The sequence below is a fragment of the Mus pahari genome, chromosome 1 (assembly GCF_900095145.1).
Source record: "Mus pahari chromosome 1, PAHARI_EIJ_v1.1, whole genome shotgun sequence".
NCBI lineage: Eukaryota > Metazoa > Chordata > Mammalia > Rodentia > Muridae > Mus > Mus pahari.
Window position 1 is genome coordinate 149,595,266 of NC_034590.1, and position 19,733 is coordinate 149,614,998.

The 19,733-nt window shown below is 39.9% G+C and overlaps 1 protein-coding gene across 4 annotated transcripts in view; it reads right to left on the minus strand.

The window, feature by feature from the left end:
• The window catches only part of LOC110329052 (protein FRA10AC1 homolog), a 75,833-nt gene that overhangs the window by 27,609 nt on the left and 28,491 nt on the right, over window positions 1-19,733 (minus strand). Inside the window, exons 1-6 of one of the 4 annotated variants that reach the window (XM_021208606.2) lie at window positions 9,752-9,947; window positions 7,512-7,588; window positions 5,443-5,538; window positions 5,271-5,316; window positions 1,642-1,718; window positions 373-456 (exon numbers count right to left, since the gene is read on the minus strand). In XM_021208606.2, the coding sequence (XP_021064265.1) occupies window positions 373-456; window positions 1,642-1,718; window positions 5,271-5,316; window positions 5,443-5,538; window positions 7,512-7,588 (380 nt within the window). In that variant the 5' untranslated portion in view covers window positions 9,752-9,947. Of the gene's footprint in view, window positions 1-372; window positions 457-1,641; window positions 1,719-5,270; window positions 5,317-5,442; window positions 5,539-7,511; window positions 7,589-9,261; window positions 9,321-9,751; window positions 9,948-19,733 lie in introns of those variants that run through there. The other 3 variants (XM_029540591.1, XM_029540606.1, XM_029540596.1) reach the window with 3 other exon arrangements.

Here is a 19,733-nt window from a genome sequence, read left to right on the forward strand (position 1 = left end):
GGGTGGGTAGGGGAGCAGGGGCGGGGGGAGGGTATAGGGAACTTTCGGGATAGCATTTGAAATGAAATGTAAATAAAGAAAATATCTAATTAAAAAAATATTTTAAAAATAAATAAATAAATAAATAAAATATGAAAAAAAGAAAGAAAGACAAGACTATAATACTTGTTCCATTAGATGTTAGTAGCTAAAATCACCAAGCCATCAGACTGGAAAGACAGTCTAATCAATAAAGGCTCCTGCCATCAATTCTGATGACCTGCATTTCAGCCCTGAGAAACACATGGTGGAAGAACAGAACCACTCTTCCAAGTGGTCCTCTGCCCTCCACACACACACATACAATACAAGTAAATAATCGAGTAAAATTACCAAGTCATATCTGCTTCATCCTCCTCATTCCATAGGAATCTATGATTTTCTCGTATAACATCCAGATCTGTCTTATCATTCTCCCTAAAAAAGTAAAAATTGTAATTTAATATAAAAATAAAATTAGTCAAATTTAGGCTAAATATTGCTGAAAATTTTTGAAAAACTTGAATAAAAATATAAATAAAAGTATACTTCAATTTGGAATTTTTATATAAAACAAATATTTCAATATTTTCAGAAGCTACTTAAGAAAAACTTGCAAGAAAGGAGTGAGTTCCATACAGAAGCAAATCCATTCAACTCTGCAGTGAGTTAGTTATACAAATGGTGCTTTGTTGCCAAAGCAAGGACACAAAAGCTCAACAGACTCTGAGTGAGCAAATGTGGATGAAAACAAGTTTCAGAATAGATCCAAGGAACAAGCTCTCAGTAATATGCAATGTGACATCATGTTACTAGCTTCCTGGGAAAAACCAATAAAGGCGGGAGAAAAATAAAGATGCTCAGCTGGGAAGTGGAATAGACAGTATGAGAGCAGTATGGGCTCAGAGGACAGGGGAAGACAGAAATGGGAGAGCTAATTTAACTATTAAATTAAATAACAGTTAAATTCATTAGGGCCCTACCTACTCAGATAGTAAGTCAGAGAAGAATCCATGCAAGACAACAGCCTCGACAAAAGAATTTTCACATGTGGGAAATTCCGAGTAAAGTTTCCTGCTTGCCTTATATTTTTTAAATAATGTTTACTTTTTTAGATTGTAAATGTTATTACATCATTTCTATCCTATCTTTTCTTCCTCAAACCCCTCTCAGATACCTTCTCCACTGCTCTCAAATTCCTGGCCACTATTTCAATTGTACCATGAAAGGTAGTCCTTAGGAAGGAAGCTTTTAGATCAGACTCATCTCAGGTCATCTGAATCCTGTGTCTAAGTGTCTGGTGTCCTCAGCAGTAGGACTTATCTTCAATGTCTAGGGAGCAACCAGGGGCAACAGCAATAGCCTATATTTGGGGAGTCTTTTGGACATTGCCTTATTTTTTCAAAAGCAATCCTGGACACTACAATCTAAGTGTGTCATTGTTTCAAAGGTCTTATCAACAAGATACAGAACATTGCTCAGATGTACTGCTATTTCCAGCATCATAACTGGTTCAATCATGAGGATGCTCCCTGAGGCCTGTAGCCAAGAAAGTTACAATAGAGGGCCTAGAAAACCATTTGTACTTGTCCTACTATCCCATGTTAACTTCACAATACTTACCCTAACCGCTTGAAATCCTCTCTTTTGCCACCATAGTACAAAATATAGTCATTTACAAACTTTGTGTGCCTTTGATACTGAAATGCAAAACATTAAGGATTTTTGTAACTGTTCAGAAATTGTTCCATTGTAATATACTACTAAATAAAAAGCATGGTATGAGTCCATCTAGCATTTTTAAATGTGTAAATCATATACGACAACTACACAGCAGACTTTCACTTTCTACTGAAAACATTTCAAGCATGTATGACTTACAATGTTTGGAATCTTTTTCATGCATACATCATTCATGTGATAAAAATCTATAACCACTAGGGGAAAGAGGGGGCTTTCTATTCTACTTCTAGACTGCACATAGCTTTATTCTCTTATTCAGTCTAATAATCACAATATTACAAATAAATTGCGGCTTCTAAAGGTAAAAAAATAGAATTTATCTTCTACTGTTATAGAATGTAATTAATAATAAAGTATATAAAATAGGATACGTTTATTAAATTAAATCCCATGAACACTAAGGTTTCAAAAACAAAACACAAACATAACAAGTCAGAGGGGGGCTGGTGAGATGGCTCAGGTAAGAGCACTGACTGCTCTTCTGAAGGTCCTGAGTTCAAATCCTAGCTACCACATGGTGGCTCACAACTACTTATAATGAGATCTGACACCCTCTTCTGGTGTGTCTAAAGACTGCTACAGTCTTCAGACAGTCTATAAATGTTTGGGCCACAGTGAGTGGGGCCAACTGGAGGGAGCAGGGTTGACTGGAGCAAACAGAGGTCCTCAACAACCAGATGAAGGCTTACAACTACAGCTACGGTGTGTACTCATCTACATGAAATAAATAAATAAATCTTTTGAAGAAGGAGGAGGAGAAGAGGAGGAGGAGAAGGAGGAGGAGGAGGAGGAATGGTGGCTCATACCTAGCATACCAGCATTCAAGAGGCCAAGGCAGGAGGAGCAACAAGATTTTTCCTGGCCAGCTTGGGCCTTAGGGTAAAAGAATATCTCAAAAAGAAAAGAAAATGAAATAAATAAATCACAGTAAGATTTTCTTCTTTCCTTTTTAATATTCCACACAATGATGTATATTTTTCATGCACAATAACAAGATATATGAACATTTGGTGTTCCTATTAAAACCTTGGCAGCACTCTCCATACTCAACCACATACAAAGTGAACTGTCTCAACCTCACTGACCACACCCTTACAGACATAGTAATTTCCCTGATCACAGTATATTCTAATAGCATACTTATTAATAAGAACATGAAATTGAGGAAGGAGGCAGCCAAACACCTCAAGGCCTGGGTTCAAACCCTCCAACTACCACTAAATGGGCAAGCTGTTAGAAATGTTAATTTTTTCTGTAAGGAGCTAGAAGACAAATTTTATAGGCTTTGTAGTCTAGTGGTTTCTGCTGTCACTGCTCAGCTCTGCTTCTGTAACATGAGGCAGTCATAGGCAACAGGCAGGGCTGTAGTTAACACAACTTCTCCTTCAGCAAAAACACGGAGGGCAGTGAGAGTTTGGCTTCCAGGAGACAGAGTAGACAAAGCCTACTCCTCCTCCCTACTCCTTAAACTGACAAGTCAGTCCCACTTTGGACATTATATATAACAACAAATAAAAGCCTGTGAAAGATGGTGGTTAAAAGGCACACCAGGGACTGTCCTTGTATTGAACTACATTCATTCCCCAGGCTTTTTTTTTTTTTTTTTTTTTTTTTTTTTGCCTCATCTACCACCAACTTGGTGGTGAGGCTAGCAACTTGAAAACACCAATAGACACAGACAGAAACAATTACAACTCTAGGAAGACTACTGTGGTAGACTGAAAATTCACGGTTTGAATGCTTGACCAGAGAGTGGCACTATGAAGAAGTGTGCCTTGCTGGAAGAGATGTAGCCCTGTTGGACAAGGTGTGTCACTATGTAGGTGGGGTTTGAGGTCTCCTATGCGCGAGCTGGGCCTAGTCCGGAAGATATTCTCCTCCTGGTTGTTTGTGGGAGATCAATCCCCTTCTGTTGCCTACTGATCAAGATGTAGAAGTCAGCTGGACAGTGGTGGCGCACGCCTTTAATCCCAGCACTTGGGAGGCAGAGGCAAGGGGATTTCTGAGTTCGAGGCCAGTCTGGTCTACAGAGTGAGTTCCAGGACAGCTAGGGCTACACAGAAAAACCCTGTCTTGGAAAAGAAAAAAGAAAAAAAAGATAAGCTGTAAAACTCTCAGCTCCTCCAGCAGCATGGCTTCCTGGATGCTGTCATGCTTCCTACCATGATGACAATGGACTGAACCTCTGGAACTGTAAGCCAGCACCAATTAAATGTTGTCCTTCATAAGAGTTGCCTTGGTCATGTTGTTCCTTCACTATGAAACCTTAACTAAGACAGCCACTAACTTTTTGGTTTTGGGTTTTTTTTGTTTTGTTTTGTTTGGTTGGTTTTGGGGTTTTTTTTTTTTTATGTAGCCTTGGCTGGCTTGGAACTCATTATGTAGTTCATGCTGGCTTCAAATTCAGAGATCTGCCAGCCTCTGCCTTCTGAATGCTGGGATTGAAGGCGTGCGCCACACCTAGCAAAATCACTAACTTTTAAGATGGCGACTACTCCTATAGCTAAACATATGCCCCACTCCCCCAAAAAACTGGGGTCCTCCACCATCCATGACAGAAAAATATCCCGATATTTTTATTCTAACTAGGTGCACTAACCCCCTCAATGAAAGTGTCAGAGAAGGGAGAATATATGTATAGATGTTTATGGGAGATAAGTCCATTAAGCTAAGGTAAACTTCCAATGGGTTAGGAGATGAAAGAGATTTTTTTTAAAAAATTCTCTCTTAAGCTCTCACCTTTCTTACTCCCTAGCCCTCCTTTTCTCCCTTTCCCCCTCTCTCCACGTGGCCATGGCCGGCTGGCCTTTCTACCTTCTCTCTTTCTCCCTGCCTTTCTACAATAAAGCTCTAAAACCATTTTTAAAAAAATCTAGAACACAGTAACTTAAAGGAATGAGGTGAAAATTCGTCAGATGAGTCTAGTGTGGAGCTTTCTTTCTTCAGTCCTGACCTGGGAGTGAACACTCAGGTCTTGCCTGGCCTCTCCTGTTCTCTAACATCCAGAGTAGCAGTGCATGACAGTCTGACTTACAGCTTAAGTCTCCAGTCATACTCGAGGAACAGGGTAACAGCAGGCACAGAGATGGCACTCAGACAGACTTAATTTTAAAACAGAAGTTTTGCAGAAAATTTAAAGTAGCCAAGAACCAGGTAGGAAGGGAATGGATTAAAATGATACTAAAGAAGACAAGAACAGAAAAGGGAAGTGAGGAAGCCCGACAAGAACAGGCGGGAACACTTGTAAGTTCCTGGACTTTTAAAGTCTATTAATAGACCCCAACTAGTATCTATTTCATTCTTTTTACCTCTAATTTTTCCTATATATTACCAAAAGAGAATTATACCTGAAAATTCAAATCATAAATTTCTATATCAATAATTAGTAACCTGTAAAAATAAAACTAGTCTACTCAACTTGACAAGCTTTTGATTTTTAACAGTTAGAAAACATGTCTAACAAGCAAAATACTCTATTAGTTATGAAAACATGACTATAAAAAGGATACAGCATCCATAGCTATGAGATGAAACCTTCTATTTCTTGCTTCTTCCCTGTTTAAAAAAGAAAAGCTTAGGTAAATTCAAGTGCCCATATTTTATTAACATAATCAAGTCCACAGGTTCTGAGATTATAAAACAGTTTAACCCAAAGGCCATCATAGCACCAAAGCACCACACCTGTCGAGCAAGTCTGCGGCAACCTGTTTATGGGCCACCTTTCCATGCCTTTCTTTTTGAAACGGTTTTGTAAGCAGCAACTCATCTTCGACTGTCCTAGTGTAGTAAAAGAAAAAGTGTTAAAAGTTAATTTCTCTTGGAGGATGCTATCTAAGTCTTCCCACGCTCATGACTGCTCGGCAGCTGCTCTGCCAGTGACCTCTGGCTCAGTGACCTCTGGCTCAGCTGTCTTAGGAAGGCAGAGCCTTGCTGGAGGAAGTGGCTCACTGCAGATGGGTTGACATTTTATAACCTGGTCTCACTTTATATCTGCTCTTGGCTTCTTGACTGTAGGCACAATGTGACCAGCTACTTCCTGCTACTGCCTCCACATGTACCCCTTCTCACTGTACCCCTTCGTAAATCTTGACCTAAAACAAATCTTTCAGTTTCTTCGAAAGTAACTAACATGAAATAAGGACTTAACTTTAAAAGAGTCTCTGATCTTTAATGAAACATTTTGCTTCTTCATTTTAATACTTATAAAATGGAAAAGATAAAAGAAAATGGCTAGTTCTAAGCAACAGGTTCACAGTTCAGTTCCTGACTTGATCATTTACCACCCTAAGTTATTTATCTGTAAAGTAGGGATAATGAAATTTAACAGGTAAAAAATATGGAAAGGAAAGTTTGACTATAGAGGACACTGCCCACAGATGATTGGCCTAACCGATATAAATAGAACCCTAGACCACAGTACCCAACTAAATCTGCTCAAATTCTATTTGTAAACCATTTCTTTTGAGGGAGACTACTCACTAGCCCAGGATGGCCCCAAAATCACTATGCAAGCAAGGATAAACCTGAATTCCTGATGTTCCTTAAAGGGCATGTGTCACTTTTGTTTTACACAGCACTGGGGACCGAGGGACTGAATCTGGGCTTCATATATCCTAGGCAAGCATTCCACTAACTTAGTTACACCCCCAGACCAGAAAGCAATGTTTCTTAATGAAAATCTAAAAAAACACAGGGCTGGAGAGATGGCTCAGTGGTTAAGGGCACTGACTGCTCTTCCAAAGGACCTGAGTTCACTTTCCAGCAACCACATGGTAGCTCACAACAATCTGTAATAGGATCCAATTCCCTCTTCTGGTGTGTCTGAAGACAGCTACAGTGTACTCATATAAATAACATTTTTAAAAAGAAAGAAAGAAATCTAAAAAACATACATTATTATAACTATTACTGTTCTTTTGTTATTGTTAAAGACTGACGATCTTATAAAATGTTCATTCCTAGTTAGTGATAACACATCAGTCTCACTATGGAATAACAAACCAATTTCTCTAAGTTAAGTTCTGCTACTATGAATCAAGCACTCCTGTTACTACATACCATGACATTTCGAAGCACTGAAAGCTAAGAACAATGGCCCTAAACATAGCAATTTGGGGGAAGACGTAGCCTCCAGCTGGACATGCAGTTCCTACCTAGAATCCCAGCTCTTTCGAAGTTAAACCAAGGACAGCCTGGGCTATATCGGGAATTCCAGGCCAGCCTGAACTACATAATAAAACTGTCTCAGGAAACAACAGTGACAACAAAAGAATGTGTCCCCCTTGTGAGGCCCAGGCTTTGCACGCTAGAGGATCTTGGTCTTCCCAACTCTGCCCTGCTCATTCAAGTAAACATTACAAGTGTTCTGAATTACAACTCATCCTCCACACGTACCTCGCTGGGAAGACAAACTAGCAACTAAGCCTCCTTTAAGCTGTGACATTTGCAGGCACACAGTCTTAACAAATGAAAACAAACAAACAAAAACTCAAAAAGAACAAAACAAAAAACATGCAACGGAGAAATCTTTCCTTTTCCCACTATCCCTTTCAATACTCCTTCACAACAAAACTTCATTTTCCCCACAACTACCTCCAAACTGAAATCCATTTATTACACTGTACTGAAAAACCCTCACTTGCTACAGTAGTTGTTTCCATATGCAAAGTCAATCCAAACCCTTTCCATGATTTATTTATACTTCATGTCCGTCTAGAAATAATGTGAACTATGGATCAACGAAGACTTACTTCTTCCTCTTTTTGCTGGAGGCTCCGCCTTGCTCATCGTCACTAAAATCAGAGTCATAGCCTCCATGCCCGTGCATCTGCAAAGGAGTGAGAGGTCAGCCATGCGGACCTGAGCTGCCAAATACTCAGGAAACACAAAACTGAAAGTTAAGTGATCTTAAACAGCCACAAACTTTACAAGTCATGGTGGGCAGATCACAATCTATGGGCTACGCAGCCACCTAACACTTCCATGCTTTTTGAAATAAGTGGACAGATACTTCAGAAATGCACAAATGTTTTCCACCTTTCATTGCTGTTAAGGGAACAAGGACATTAGTCACTGGCTTTTCCAGTGAAACCTAAGCCTGGATGCTGCAAAGTGACTGCATGAAAGGGGCAGCAATGCATCACTTTCATTTCTGTCACACACCCCACACCCCCTAGAGATGTTTCAGCCACTGACGGACCACTGGGGGAAAATACAAATTATTGCCTAGTACTTCAACTATACCTTCTACATTGTAGCTATGCCTAACTGTGCAAATACCACTATACTCATCTACAGTAATAATTGCAACAACATGCTATATAGGTTCATAGTCTAGAAAGATACTAGTTTGGGGGCTGTCTGTAGTATAGGTGTTTGATGGCTCTACCACTGTGTCAGCATACTCTGCTGTTTGAACAATGAAGCTGCAAGATGTACTTGTCTCTCTTATTAAGCAATAAATGACTGTATTATTACTTTGTCATAGACACGGTGATAAGCACTTTATAAAGCTTATTTTCCATGTTAAAAATAAGTACTTGCATTTTAGGAATGAAAATGTAGTTAAAAGATCTGACGCCCTCTTCTGGAGTGTCTGAAGACAGCTACAGTGTAATTACATATAATAAAAAAAAAAAAGAAAATGTAGTTAAACTAATCTACTTGATTCTTAAGGCCCCAGTTTCAACAATCTCTTGGGAATATTAGGCACAGTTTGCCAGAATTAGTGTTTGTAAACAGTACATTATCAACTCATTAAATATTTTCCCTTAATTTTTGAGCATGAGTTTTGCCTGAGGTCTCCTTAAACTAAGTTTCCTTACTCCTAGGTTTAGTCAGTTTTATTATTTTCAAACAGATATTCTTGGAATTGCTGAAAAGCTTCAGTTGTCACTCAGTTGTGACTGAAAAGGCATCTGATTCCAGTATTACACATAGTTTGGAACACACGTGAGCAAGGGTATAGATGATTTCACTATTGTATGTCATCAATATTCAACTCCTACAGCTGTAAGGAGCCAGTCCAGGTCAAGTGTAATATTGTTCAGCTTTGGTATTTGTGTCAGCAAGTGCACGGAACTTGTAACACACATTAATAGGGGTAAGGAGGGGTTGCGATCTCTAAAAGGACCCAGTCCAGGTAGAGACATTAACTTTAGCATCTGTGTTGGCAAGTACAGCTAGGACAGCCAGTGTCTGCATTCTTGACTACCTCCAGTATGCCATTCCATCTGTTAAACAAGGTAGCTATGTCAAATCATTAAATTCTGTGAGTCTCTGTAACTCCATTTTCAAACTTGGGTGTGTGAGTATATACCTCTCTTCCTTACCCCACCAAATGCTAAAGAGAAGATGACAGCCAAGCTTGGAGACACAGGTTTGCAGGCCACAGTTCTTCCTGACCGACATCTAACCCTGACGTCACACCTTTTGGCAGATCTCATCACGGCTGTTTAAATTCTACTACCCCCTAATCCTACATCCTCACTTGCTTCATACGTTGATGGTGGAAAGCCGCAGTGTGGAGCCTGGAGCTTTGCAGAATCTAAGGTGTGGCTGACACAGACGCTTTTTCTACTTCCCCACTTATGTAAAGGTTAACATTGAGGTTATGCAAAGAAGCCCGGACCTCAAGCTTACATAGTTTGGGGACGGTACCTAGTACAGGAAAACCTGTAAATATGAACTAGTAGATCATCTTGACCCCTCATCCCCGACACCTCTTCTCTGCTCCGACGCCACATTTCTTTTTCCTCCGGCAGCTTCATCCATCCCCCTTGAGCTATATCTTATCCAACCCAGAAGCTTCACTAAAAAGCTCTCACTCAAATCATGCTACCAACTGACTGGAGTTAAGAAAAAAAAAAGTCGACAATGGGGCATCTGCTGCCTCCCGAATCTGTCAAAATAAAAAATGAGAATCGACTGCTAAGAACCAGTTTCAAAGTCCTCTCTGATCCCAAACACGCCCACGGCCCTCCTTACACACCCCTTCCCTTCCGCTCCTCTCTGTCTGGCAAGTTCGCCCCCAAGAGTCCTGACAGCTGCAGCGACGAGCCGCGGCCTCAGCGAGCCGCTGCAGGTCCGCGCCGGTCCTCCAGAGCCACGCAGCGCCGCCGCCCGCCCGCGCCACTGCCACCGCGAGCTGCACGCCTTGGTCCTACGGGTACCGGCTGGGAACCGCTTCCGGCCGGCTCAGAGGCGTGTCACATCGATAAGACACCGTTCTCCGGCGCGCCGACCGTGTGCTGCAGCCAGAACGGCTCGGGGGTAAACAAAGACGGCGGAAGAAAAGGCCGGGAAGAGGAAGCAGAGGCTCCCTGCTTTGGTCCCTCATTTTTCCTTTGGGCCATCTCCTTTTTCCTCTAGGGAATCCAACATGTAGTACAATGTGGCACTGCCCAGCCCACGTCCTTCTTTGGAAAATGTATCTTGCTATAGAGAAAAACTCCGCCTGTCACCTGCGGTCCTCTCTCTAGTAACCTTAGTAACGCCTCCACAGAGCATCCTCGCCCAGCAAGCTCAGCCTCAGATCTGCCTTATTACCCCCCTCCTCTCCCCCTACGAAAACAGTGCTCATAATTAGAACAGAAATAGCTTCTCCGCGTTCCGCCACCCACACAATAGACACTGTTCCAAATGCAGTGCTGGCGGCTGAAGAGATCGAGTTGGCGAGGAAAAGAAGAAATGGGGAATGAAAAAGATTTCACAGGGTCGCAGATTCTATGCCAATAAGCAACCTAGCACACGCGGAAAGGGCATCCAATATAGAAATTAAAAAAAAAAAAAAAAAAAAAAACACTCAGGCAGCCAAAATTAAGTTATTTTAAGCTCCACTGGGTTCTTCCTGCATTCTGTTTGTCCTACACCGTGACGTCCCATTCCTCTTTCCACTGGGTTTAGATCTTGCTTCTCTCCAGTACCACCGGTTATTCATCTCGCACTCAGCAGTCAACACTGTGCCTGAAATCACAGGAGCTACTAAAACATTTGCTGAATAGAACTGGCATGCTTCTCGCTTTTACAGCGGGTCCATTTTAAGGAAAAACTCTGAATCTTAATACACGTTCGTTTTAAATCTTTTATCCTAAACAGTAGATAACAATATCCCTGTCAATCAGTTCAAGACTTTTTTTTTATTTCTGGCAGAAAATCATAGATATACCCTGATTTACACACAGCAGTGATTGTAATCTTTTTAATTACATCATTATAAATGTATGTATTTCAAGATGCATTTGAATTTTACTACAATAATCTAATATTACTAAAGCATTGAGTTATTTTGTCAAGCAGTCATTTTTGATAGATATCTAAAAACCAAATACTTTGTCCTTTTATCACTACTAAGAACTGCTGAAGCCTAAATACAACTCTTGTATACCAATATTTGGCATGCATTAGCAATCCTTTTTTTTTTTTTTAGTATCTTTCATCTATTTTCTTTTCAGTTTTCCAGCAACCCTGTGCTGCTGTTGTAGACCCTGCATTTAAATTTTTTAAAAATGTTGCTTCTGTGTCATATGTGCATGCCTGCTTCTCCATATCACATTACACGTGAAGGAACAAGAGTGACAGAGTAGTGTGGGTACTGGGAGTCAAACCCTGGCCTTGTGAAAGAGCAGCAAGCCTCTCCACAGCTTTGCCAACTATGGGGGTTTGAAGGAGAATGGGTTCCATAGGCTCAGAAGCTTGAATGGTTGGTCCTCGTTTACTGAAACTCAAAAGCCCAGAGGCCCAGTGAATGGATGGATAGATAGATAGATAGATAGATAGATAGATAGATAGATAGATAGATAGATAGATAGATATGACGTGTGTGTGTGTGTGTGTGTGTGTGTGTGTGTGTGTCCAGTTGTATATATGTATCCATACCCCTATCCTATAACTTGTGGATCAGGATGTGTGCTCTCAGCTACCAGTCCAGCATCATGCCTGTCTGCTGCCAAGCTTGCTCACCCTCCAAAACTGTAAGCAGGCCCCCAATTAAATGCTGTCTTTTATAAGTTGCTTTTCTCATGGTGTCTCCTCACAGCAATAGAACCGTAACACACCATCTCTTCAACACATGCTTTGCTTTATGCATAGGAGAGATAGGCACAGATCTTGACCCCACAGGTCCATGAGGGTTTGGAGCTGGGCAGCACTTTCCTTTTACACAATTCAGCTCCTATCTCTCAGTTCATGATTCTACAGGGAGTAGCTTCTGCTTTGATATGTGTTTCTATTTTCCTTCAATCAAAGGTTTCCATTTTTTGATTTGAGGTCAGCAGCTACTGGAGACATTAAATACAAAGTATATGCTATAGATAGATAACATAATCTGAATTTGAATCAACACAGGACAGAAAACTTACCTGATGGGAAAATCTCAAGTAAGCAATTACAATTCAGTATTAAAAGACACAAACACCCATTAAAAACATGCTTTGGGTGGAGCAGTCATTGGGAATTACAGACATGTAAAAATCACTTCTTTATCTCAGAGACAAATTAGTTTAAAAGACAGAACATATAAAATAGTAAAATCAACGTATTCTATCATATACCATAAGTATATAGCATATGGAAACCTATGGGTCCCAGGCTTTAAGATATGTTATCAATGATTACAAAACTGCAATAATATATTGATGCTCAAAGCAACAAAATGCTACGGTGGCATTAGATAAGGGCCAGAGATGGATGGTGGTGCCATGCTTTCAATACATGTTCTGTTATACTTTAGGTCTGAACACACTTTATTTTCCTAAAATGACCACATGAATAATTTTTCATTAAGGTTGATACAGCATTGATATTTCTCTATGGTAACCTGATATCTGGTGTCTCTGCTCCAGCTGTCAAGGGTCTACAGAAATAATGCTGCGAGGCTTCTGAAGCTGCACTGTAACAGATGATGCAGCTTCCGCCCGACCCTTTCTGTCTCCTTGATGGTAAAGAGTAGTACAGATAGACCCGAGCCATCTTCACAGAGTCCAACCCACACGCAGATTCATGCAAATTAAACGTTGCTTCAAGCAACAAACTCTTGGGGTGGTTTGGCTATGCTGTGAATTGAGAGATCCTAGAAAACCAAAAACAACTGCCCATGTTAATCATTCTACAAGGTCAATTGACTGATTACAATTTCAATTTATGGAAAGTCAAAATGTTGCAGATCCAGTGTCAAACATCTTGGGCTATTTTTAACCCTTTAAATAACCATGTATTACCTGCCCGTGTGTGATCTAAGATTCTTGCAACGATCAGGTAAGTCCTTTTGGAAAGTACAAACATCTCCTACCTTTCCCAACCCTTGGTGAAAAATGTTATCAGATGGCATCCAAGGCCTATAAAAGATTTCCCAACTTGGCTGTAACCCACCTACCTCATGTTTTCATCTGTATTAGTCAGGATTCTCTAGAGAAACTACATATATGGATTCCTGGAAGCCAGTGGACCAATTAGACTAACTACCTGTCAGAGTCCAGAGCCAAGAGTTGCACTGTCTCAAACAAAAGGTGGAAGGCTCCTGAGGACCAATATCTGGGGTGTCCTCTGACTGCCACATACATGCTAACATGCCCACAGGTTCGTACCCACAAAAGTACACATATGTAAATATTGTTAAACAAGACAAAGTACTATCATTCATATTTTACAGATAAGAGAGAAGATTTAGAGAAATTGACTTTCCCAAAGTCATGAGAATATAAATGGTCCCAAATACATTTGACTCTGAGTTCTGGGCCCCGGTTTAATATATCTACTGGATTTCAATAGGCAGGTGGCACTTGTGATACTTGGGCAAATTAGGAGCTTTTTTTTTTTAAGGAGAAAAGTAACCAAATAACTTGAGAAAGAGTTTAGTAAAATGTGGGAAGGCTTTAGAAGAAATCAGACTTAAGCTATAATTTAAATGAGGATATTAAATGCTAAAGGATGTGGGAAGAGGGATAATAATCAAGACAGTGTACTTTCAGGAAAAGACTGGAGGTAGAAATATCTATGACTTGTTTAGGAGAACATGAGGGGGTGACTTCATTGAGAGCAGAATTTAAAGGAGTAGTGGAGGTAAAGCCACAGAAAGAACATGAGGCAGATTTAGAATGTTCTTGAATACTAAATTTTGGCATTTGGTCAGTGATAAAGGAGAGAGTTATAAATTAGAGGTGTCAGTTTGGATGGACAAGGGTGTGAAAATCAGCTAAGATGTTTCATTTAAAGAGTTCAGCTTTGAAAAGGAGACACTATGCACAGTGCTTTAGTATTGTATTATCCCTTTAATAGAGTGCAGAATCGTATATTATCCCTTTAATAGAATGGCTGGAGGCAGGAGGGACAGTAGGGAGTTCATCAGAACAAATGGCAGGCAATGGGAACTGAGAGAACTAGTTTAATAGCTGAAGGAACACATGGTAGAAGTTGTGGGTAATTACGTATACAGGATGAGGGAATGGAGAAAATTGAAAGATGTTTCTAAAGCTAAAAAGATTGAAGGATTGTAAGCATACCAGTGAAAGACAAGAGAATTACTTAAAACAAAAACAAAACGACAACAACGACAACCACTTTCTTGGAGAAATAATAAATTTGCTTTGGAGGGAATTTGAAACTTTAGCAAATCACACAAAAAGATCAAAATACCTCTTGTTAAAAAAAAAAAACTTGAATATTTGTGTACTTCAGTTAAGACGTTCTCTACAGGAAGGCGGATTTCTGAGTTCGAGACCAGCCTGCTCTACAAAGTGAGTTCCAGGACAGCCAGAGTTATACAGAGAAACCCTGTGAAAAACCAAAAAAAAAATCTCTACATCTTTGTTCTTTTCTAAAGATTTTTTAAATTCATTTTTATTTTAGATATATGAGTTCATTTGCCTTCATGTATATCAAATGCATGCAGTGACCATGGAGGCCAGAAGAGGGCATCAGAACTCCTGGAACTGGAGTTACAGACAGTTGGAATCTGCCATGTGAGTACTGGGAACCAAACCCAAATTCACTGCAAGAGCATTCTATACTCTTTACCACTGAGCCGTCTCTTCAGCTCTTCTTTCTGTCTCTCTCCTAACAACATAATATCATCACTGTCTTCCCACCCCCCATCAAAAGCTTCGCCGACATCAGAGTCAACTAGAATTTCCCTTAAGTCATGTTCCTGCCACTCACAAGCTAGAGAACTCTGGGGAAATTATTTCCTTACCTATAAAATAGGATAATACAAGTATCTATATTACTGTGACTGATGAAGTTTAAAATGAAGTGATTCCTGTGCAATGATGTTCTTAGTGACTATAATAAATGCTACCTGCAAAAAGAATCAAATACCAACAGAATAAGTTCAACTATTAACTACTTCTCAAGTATGCCCAAGACCAATACACATATAGTTCTGTGGTTAACAGCATAGGATTAAATATGGTCTGGCTAAGAAATAGTTCCAAGTCAACAGAATAGAATAATATTGTGTGAGACATTTTCTGGGAAAACATGGTACTCATCCCTGCTATTCATTCCAGATAGGGGACCAATGACAGACCAAAGAACAATAGCACCAAAGTCCAACTCATAGAACAAGTGAGTTTATTAGAGTCACTTACAGGAGCATGGTGAAGATTACTTATAGAAGCACAGACAACCCACAGGCACTGCATCTACAAAAGCTTACCCAATATGGGTGATAACTCATGAAAGCAAGCACCCTGAAGCTCTCTGCACAAATTACAGGCAGCTCAGGAGGTCACAGTTCCCTCTCCTTAGCACTAATAAACTTAAGGTGAGAGAGGCCTTGTAAGCCTGGTAAGTTTCAGGGACTTCTTGAGACTTAGGAGTTGTTTACTGGCTTAACAAGCCTTCCTTCAGAACTTACAGAGACTTGGGAGCATCCCTCCAGGATGCAATATTTTAATTTGGAGGAAATTGTGGCTGAGAGATGGCTCAGTGGTTAAGAATGCATATATACTGCTCTTACAGTAGACCCGAGTTCAGTTCCCAGCACCTACATCAGGCTACTGTAATTGGCCTGTAACCACAGTTCCGAGGGTTCCAGTGCCCCCTTCTGGCCTCCTCCAACACCTGCTCCCACATGTGTATATACATAATCAAAAAGAAAATAAATCTTTAAAAGTAAGGAGAAATTGTTCAGTTTGGGAGCAATTGCTGCACAACATATGGTTTAAAAAGTGAAGTTTGATTCCTACCTTAACCACACACAAGTCAGTTTTAAATAAAACAGAAAAACATCTTTATGGTATTTTTAAATATTTTTCTCTTAGAGCCAGAAAGACTTAAATAGAGTGCACAAGGAAGCATAAATAAGTTAAAACTTCTGTTCATTTAGAAGATTTTATTAAGAAAATGAAAAGTTAAGTTACAGGGTGGAGAAAAAGAAATGTATATATTCACATAAATACATACATACACACACACATTTATATGAGTGTGTATACATAGCCAATACATTAAAAAACTAGATTTTTAAAACTATTATACTTGGGTCTATAAAGATGCCACAGAGACTAAAAGCACTTGCTAATCATGCAGAATCCAGGTTTGATTCCCAGCACCCACATGTCAGATCACAAACATCTGTAACTCCACTTCTAGGAGATCCAGTACCATCTCCTGCCTCTGTGGGCACTTCACATGTGTGATACACAGACATGCATGCAGGAAAACCTCTGTACAAAGAGAAATTTTAAACATTTAAAAGCATTGAAAAAAATATATTACACTAAAAGTAGAATCTCAGTAGAAAAAAAATGGCAAAAGATTTGAAAGATCCATCCACAGAAGACACCAAACGCCAACGCAGATGCAGCAAGGCACTTACATTTACTGTTATTGGACAAACACAGACTGTGAACACATGATTGCACACCAGAGTGGATAAAGGAGAAAGCAGCTGATCTAGTGATGGTGAAGATGTGCTCTGACCTTAACTTGTGCCCACTGATGCTGAGACTTGGGAAGGGTGCTGAATAACATTGACTAATGTTGAATATGCTTATCAATGTTTCATCTGTTTGATTCTTTAACAGAAAATGTTCATAGTCACTGAAAGACCTGAAGTAGAATATTTATAGCAAATCTATTAGTAAGGAAGAAAGCTAGAAACAATCCAAGTTAAAGTACTTGGAAAGTTTGGTTTAAGTGCACAGTAGACTTCTATACATCAAAAACAAACAAACAAACAAACCAAAACCTTGAACAAACTATAACTAAACACCACAGTGTGGATAAAGAGCAAAAGCAAACAAATGTGATGCCTGTATGAAGAATGCATATGCTAATTAACTACATTTAGTCCTTCCATGTTGTAAGTATATCTCAAAGCAATATGCTGTGAGAATAAGTAGATATAAATTTTATGCAGCAATTTGTAAACAAAAACAAAAACAAGAAAAATAACCAAACAAACAAATGAATGACCCAATCCTTCTGTAAGGCATTGGTGGGGTCTAAGGAACAAAACTAGAAAGGGAAGAAGATGTGAGGAGCGTGCTCTAGGAATGGGAACGGTCTAACCTGGTGTTCATAGTGTGAGTGGCTCTTTTACAGCTATGATTTATATACTTCCATGTGTTGTAGCTGGTGAAAACTAATTATTAAATTATTAATTAAATGTTAATTTAATTGAAATGTTTATTATTAAATTATTAATTAGAACTATTAACATGCATTTATAATATGTGATGTATGTGTGTATACGTATATATATGTATATGTATATGTATATCTGTGTCTGTGGCTCTTAAAAACTTTAACTGGAAATGTAAATTTTGTTAAAGCAATTTCAAGCATGAATAAACAGATGAGACATATTGGAGAGTGGAGAGTGGATAGGTAGAATTTAGTGTGCCCTCAGAAATCACATCATACAAATGCTCACATAGTCAAAACCAAACATCCTGTAGGCATCAGGGGCAGAGACTCTGTGAATGTGGAGAAGACAGGGCCTTGAACACTGCAGAACTGGCTTGTACTTCACAAGCCCAGATCTTGACGGTATCTAAGGAACCACCACAGTAAAGCTCAGCCTTTGGATAGAGAGAAAGGATGCAACCATACCCTTTGCCAAAGGTCGTACACTCACCCGTGTAAAAGCCTGGTGGGTGCTGCCAGACGGGCTGGGGTGAGCAAATACTGCAGTTTGAATGTGCACTGGGAAAGGATACGAGAGAGCTGTATACCAACTAGCTAAATGAATTGATTATCGTTTTTTACATCTGTTCCCAAGAGACGACCGTAGAGACACACTGTCTATAAAACCCTCTGCAAGGCAGTAGTGGTTGAGAAACCTTGTGATCAAGAGATAGGGGGCTACTTAGTGGTCCAGATGAGATAGTAGGCAGAGCTCAGGAGCACTAAATGTCACTGGAAAATTGATGTGCTGTGTTTTGTCATATGATACCCATGGCTATTAAGGTTTCAAGCCACACCCAGGAATGGCTCTGGGGAAAGGCTGATGTGGGGAAGAAGGGGGGCAGTGTATGGTGTCCTTGGATCAAAGGCTGACTAGACTTGGGGCTCTAGTCATGGCTCTCAGTAACAGGTTATACAATACCCTATGGTGAGCAAGAACAAAAGCAGACCCAGGAAGCTATGGAAACACCAGGAAAAAGCCCCTAACTCGAGAGAAGGGAAACCAGAAACACTTCAGACATCAAAGACTTCAGAGATCAAAAGCTTTGTGTTTGAAATGTTTTGAACTATAGGAATTAAGCCTATGCCCTGAGTTATGTTAGCTTTGTATCCAAAAGAAAAGGAATGTTTCCCCAGAACACCCATGCCCACCAAGGACTCCCAACAGCCTCTCCTGGTGTAGAGAAGATGTCAAGAAGTAGGAGGTGACCAAAGCATGCATCGTCACATTTCATGAGATCTAAGTTGGTCATGAGGCAGAGCACTTGTATAAACAAACAAGATGTCCAGGTAAGCGTTTAAGGACACAGAAGACATTGTGTTAACGACATCAAGTCTTCGTGAGATGAGTCATCATAAACTTGGTGGCATTAGTTGCATACAATTCCCCCCAACTGGTATCGTGACTAACAAAGTCTCTGAAAGCAAGCTCCCTTTGCCACACTGTGTTGTTACTAGAGGAAAATGGCTGCCTGAATAAAAAATAAAAAATAAAAAATAAAAAATAAACCGATATACAGACAGAAAACACGAGTGACTGGACAGGTCAGGTGAATATTGATGAGTAGAAATGAGATGATAAGCCTATTCTCTTTACTTTGACTACATAATAGCAACAGCATCCAAAGTAATAGCTGTTGTCATAAATAAGTATAAGTATCCAATTTCATACTTCACTGTCTAGGATATTGTTAACCAGTTTGGAAGGCAAAAAGTACATATACAAGCCAGAATTGCTGGAGCAATCCACCTTCCAAGAAAAGTTAGAAATCTGGGTTTTTAGACTCAATATCCTTGATACTGAATATTCTTAACATCAATATTCTTGATATGGGCGTTCAAATACAAGTTTAAAAAACAAAGCCAAACCCTCTGGGAACTAAACACTAATATGCATTGAGTTCTATCCATAGGAGATACATCCCTTCCTCAAAAATGATGAATTTATTGTTGTCAGTCCGAGACTGGGCCTTTAGGGTAGACTTTAAAGCAGCGTATAAGACAGGACCTTGGTAAGTCAAACATGAGAACCTGTTCAAGGGGAGAGTCATAAGTCTTGGTTTTCAAGAGCACTGGCTACCCTTCCAGAGGACCCGGATTCGATTCCCTGCCCCCACATGGCAGCTCACAGCCATCTGTAACTCTAGTTCTTTGGGAGCTAATGCCTCTTCTTCCTAGACATGGATGTGGTGTCCAGATATGTATGTAGGCAAAACACCTTACACATAAAATAAAACAAAAATAAGTTTTAAGCATTCAAGAGAAGGACGGTGGTCCTCAAGCCCTGGACTAAAGCCTGTGCTACCTCAGAAGATAAAGCTGGCTCTTCCTCCTGCGTCTCTCCC